General features: G+C 34.6%; 2 protein-coding genes across 2 annotated transcripts; both read left to right on the forward strand.

Moving 5' to 3' along the window:
• The first annotated feature begins 701 nt into the window (after nt 1-701).
• On the forward strand, nt 702-1,539 carry LOC131849258 (3-oxoacyl-[acyl-carrier-protein] reductase FabG-like). Its single transcript, XM_059199294.1, has one exon. It carries the CDS (start codon nt 702-704, stop codon nt 1,449-1,451), a length of 750 nt encoding a protein of 249 aa, XP_059055277.1. The 3' UTR covers nt 1,452-1,539.
• Nucleotides 1,540-4,019: 2,480 nt separating this feature from the next.
• Nucleotides 4,020-4,769, forward strand: LOC131849267 (3-oxoacyl-[acyl-carrier-protein] reductase FabG-like). The gene has a single exon (XM_059199305.1). It carries the CDS (start codon nt 4,020-4,022, stop codon nt 4,767-4,769), a length of 750 nt encoding a protein of 249 aa, XP_059055288.1.
• Nucleotides 4,770-5,137: the final 368 nt, after the last annotated feature.

Below are 5,137 nucleotides of genomic sequence, written 5' to 3' on the forward strand. Positions count from 1 at the left end.
TATACTGTACACGAAGAGCGTTGTATGCCCTCTGCGTATACCAAAACCATAGGCCGCACGTGTAAAACGACTGACAATACGATTTAAACAACGTTGTCTTCACTTCGTTATTACACCGTGCAAACCTATGGGCCAGCATATTAGAATAGAATAGAATAGAATAGAAAATCATTTATTCAAATAAACTTAATTTAAGCACTTTTGAATAGTCATAACAATTTGTTTTTTATCTACCACTCGTTCGGAAAGCTGTCTCATCACAAGAAGAACGAGCAAGAAACTTGTGTGTTGCTCTTTTAAATCGGATATATTATTTTATTTTAATGTACCTAACATATTCTGTGATGGTTAAGTGATATAGAATCTGGAATTTAATATAATCAATTCTGAGTAGTACTTTTTAAACTATCGTCAATTCATTACCCAGATACAGCTAAGAAGAATGGACAAGAAACATAACAGATCATCGATGAATATATATTTGACAACCCTAACCATTCTAGAAAAAAACTTATTGCATATTGATAAAAATGAACATTATCTTATACACTTCAAAATTGTATAACAATTTTAAACATTGTAAGCGTTTAGACCAAGCTGGTCACAATTACTCAGCACCTATCAGCTGTTATCAAGAATAGTTTGCTTATAAATACTGCGTTATCACTTACTGTCGTCAGTTATATCAAACCATTACTAACATGAGTTTCTCCGATAAAGTAGTGCTTATCACCGGCGCCAGTTCTGGAATTGGTGCCGTAACAGCAATAGAATTTGCAAAAGAGAAAGCCGACGTGGCTATTGTTGGTAGAAACGAAGCAAAATTGAATGCAGTAGTTGAAAAATGCAAACAATACGGCAAAGCACCACTTGTAATAAAAGCAGACGTATCTAACGATGAAGATGCAAATAGAATCATCAATGAAACAGTTAACAAATATGGTAAACTCGATGTGCTAGTCAACAATGCTGGATTTACCAAATTTGGATCGATTTTAGATGGGACAGTGGTTGAAGCATATGATACAATCATGGATACAAACGTGCGTGCAGTTATTAAACTTACAACTCTAGCAGCACCACATCTTATAAAAACTAAAGGGAATATTGTTAACATATCAAGCGTTGCCGGTTTTTCTATAAAGGTCATAAAACAGAATGCATATTCGCTGTCCAAGGCTGCTGTAAATCATTTCACTAAAGGAGCTGCATTAGAGTTAGCTCCATCTGGAGTAAGAGTGAATGCTGTTAGTCCAGGACCAGTGAGGACCGACTTCTTAGAGAATGCTGGAAGCGACATTACGTGGGACAGTTTTAAAAATTCTGTCGCTCTTAATAGAATATCAGATCCGGAAGAGGTGGCTAATGTGATTCTTTACTTATCTAGTGATAAGGCGAAAGGAGTGACGGGTTCCAATTACCTTGTTGATAACGGAAGACTCTTATTATAAGTTTTTTCTATATTTGGAATGGAAAATCACCTGACTGTAAGCAATATTTTATTTTGACTTTAAGACATTAATTATAACAATTTTTATCTCCAGGTTTCCTTAAACAATACTTCATATTATAATCCATTATTCCGTATGTGTCGCAATATAGATAACTTCCATTCAACGCTGGTCCAGTTCCGGAGACAGTTGAAGTTCCACCGTATACAGTCAAATGGTGTTGTCAAATTATATTTACTTTTGTACCTATATATTCTTTTATACATATAATATATACAGTTATATATAAATGTTCTGTTAATAAAATGACTCACACACGTAGTTATCTCTTTATCACTTTCTATTTACAGTACTTTTTAATTTTTTTATTATATAACGTTATCTAGCGTATATTGCATGCGTCTATATAATTTAGCTTTTAGTCATACAATGTTGGTTGTACGCTCTGAAACATTATCTTGTACTGATTGTAATATGTTTTGTATGCTAATAAAGAAATAAATAAATAAGCTATCTCAAAAATATTATAACTATGACAATTTGTAAGTATGAACGGATGGATGTTTGTTACTCTTTCACATAAAAAATACTGAACAGATATTGATGGAACTTAAGTATTACAGCAGATATTATGTAAATTGGGCGAAATATAATGATAAATGTCAAGTTTATGTGACAAAGTAGCGCATATAGCTGACCCTTAACTTCGTCTGGATCACACATACTTGTCGTTGATCATTTACTAGCTTTTGCCCGCGGCGTCGCTCGCGTTAATTTATCCCCTTAGGGGTGGAATTTATCAAAGTCCTTTCTTAGGCAATGCCTACGTCATCAGCTTTATGCATGCAAAGTCTCAGCCCGATCGGTTTAAAATTGACAAAGTTTCATACAAACTTTCATCCCTTATTTTATCCCTTTGGGGGTAGAATTAATCAAAATCCTTTCTTAGCGGATGCCTTCGTCATAACATCTACCTGCATGATACATTTCAGTCAGATCCGTCCAGTGGTTTGGGCTGTGCGTTGATAGATCACTATGTATGTCAGTCACCTTTGAGTTATATATATTTAGATATCAGTATATAAATGACTATAATGATAAATGTCACATGATAACGTGATATTCGTAGTTGTTTAGCAACAGAAGCTAAACAATGAAAAGACTGTCATGAAGAAAAGTCTACTATATTGTTGCTTAATGTATAATTAAACTTCTTAATATTACTTATTTTCACAATTAAATGACTTTAGGGAGACTTTGCATAAAGTCTGTGTGGATAGAAGATTGTTTGTAATCCACTACCTTATTTTATAGTATAGGGGACAAACGAGCTTATGGCTCACCTGATGGTAATTGATCACCGTCACCCAGAAGCACCAGCAACACCAGGGGAATTGCAAATGCGTTGTCAGCCTTTTAAGAAAGAGGAAGCTCTTTTCTGGAAGGCTTCATTATCATATCCTAAATAACTAAATACATCTAAATTGAAAAGGATAAATGTAACAGGAAATACCGAAATGAATAATAATAATGTAATAAAATTAAATAATTACATTGCTGGATGGTGATTCAACAATATGGTTGTGCGTGGCAAAAATTTTCTAGAAAAACCCACGACGGTAGACTGCCATTCATCCCGATGATCAGTGTGGTATTATATTTTTTTTTATACTACTATGGCGGCAAGCAAGCATATGGCCCATCTGATGGTAAATGAATTTAATAATAATAGGTTATTACATATAAACCAAGTTACCGTTACCGTAGCCTATGGACTCCTGAAGTACCAGGGGTGTCACGTGCGCGTTGCCGACCCTTAAGAAACCTTAATATACCCTTCTTGAAAAACCCCATGCTGTAGTCTCGTGAGAAAACGTCGGCAGGAAGTTCATTCCACAATCTAAGTGTACGCGGGAGGAAGCTCCTCTGAAACCGCACTGTCCGAGACCACTTAGGTTTATTAATATTAATTTCTGGCAGGTAGATCGATGGTGGCATTCAGCAGCTGGTATTAATCCGAACAATTCCTCAGAACACTCACCGTGATATATGAGGTAGAAAATGCACAGAAAAAATGCATTAGAACTACGTGGAGACTACACTATAGGAACTCATGCAAACCACTATTTAAAAAACAGAGATTAATATACACTAACTGGAATGTAGATTAAACAAATAATGATATTTGTAACTCAAAATCCAATGGAGTCAGAGATATAGAGTAGGAACGAATTGTAAACATATATGGAACAAAATTAAGTATGGTCAAAGACAACGTCTTCCAAGTCTTCAAGTTATAACAAAATACCAAAAGATATAAAGGAACTTTTGTTAGGATAATTGACGCATAAATTAAAAAAAATTGGTCAGTCGATAAGTGTTTCTACTACGTAAATGAGTTTCTAAATGCATAATAATGTGATAATGATAATAATAATGACATGGTTTTGTAATTGCCCTAACAAATGTTTTTAATAATTAAATAATTTTTAAATATTAAAGATAACTATCTCTTATAAATACTGCGTTATCACTTACTGTCGTCAGTTATATCAAACCATTACTAAAATGAGTTTCTCTGATAAAGTAGTGCTTATCACAGGCGGCAGTTCTGGAATTGGTGCCGTAACAGCAATAGAGTTTACAAAAGAGAAAGCCAATGTGGCTATTGTTGGTAGAAACGAAGCAAAATTGAATACAGTAGTTGAAAAATGCAAACAACACGGCAAAGCACCATTTGTAATAAAAGCAGACGTATCTAACGATGAAGATGCGAACAGAATCATCAATGAAACAGTTAACAAATATGGTAAACTCGATGTGCTAGTCAACAATGCTGGATTTACTAAATTTGGATCGATTTTAGATGGAACAGTGGTTGAAGCATATGATACAATCATGGATACAAACGTGCGTGCAGTTATTAAACTTACAACCCTAGCAGCACCACATCTTATAAAAACTAAAGGGAACATAGTTAACGTATCAAGCATTGCTGGTTTTGCTGTAAAGGTGGTAAGACAGAATGCATATTCGCTGTCCAAGGCTGCTGTAAATCATTTCACTAAAGGCGCTGCTTTAGAATTAGCGACTTCTGGTGTAAGAGTGAATGCTGTTAGTCCAGGACCAGTGAGGACCGACATCTTAGAGAATGCTGGAAGCGACATTACGTGGGACAGTTTTAAAAATTCTGTCGCTCTTAATAGAATATCAGATCCGGAAGAGGTGGCTAATGTGATTCTTTACTTATCTAGTGATAAGGCGAAAGGAGTGACGGGTTCCAATTACCTTGTTGATAACGGAAGACTCTTATTATAAGTTTTTTCTATATTTGGAATGGAAAATCACCTGACTGTAAGCAATATTTTATTTGGACTGTGAGACACTCCTTATTACATCAGTTACCTGCCAAAAAAAGTGCCGTCAAAATCGGTCCGGCCATTTCAGAGGTTGGCCGGAACAACAGAGAAATATTATTTTGGTGTATGTACCGTATTTATATTCATATGCATAAAGTAAAAGACGGTTATTTCAATATTACAAACAGACACTCCAAGTTTGTTTGTAATCTGAGAGATAACAATAAAAAAAAATCATTCATTTATTCATTCATAGGTAAATTACAAGAGCATAGTATATCACAGTATTAATTAAATTTGATTAAAATCTGTCTAATATCTTTAAGC

The sequence above is a fragment of the Achroia grisella genome, unplaced genomic scaffold, assembly GCF_030625045.1.
Source record: "Achroia grisella isolate CSIRO2021 unplaced genomic scaffold, CSIRO_AGI_Agris_v1 utg1107, whole genome shotgun sequence".
Classification (NCBI taxonomy): domain Eukaryota; kingdom Metazoa; phylum Arthropoda; class Insecta; order Lepidoptera; family Pyralidae; genus Achroia; species Achroia grisella.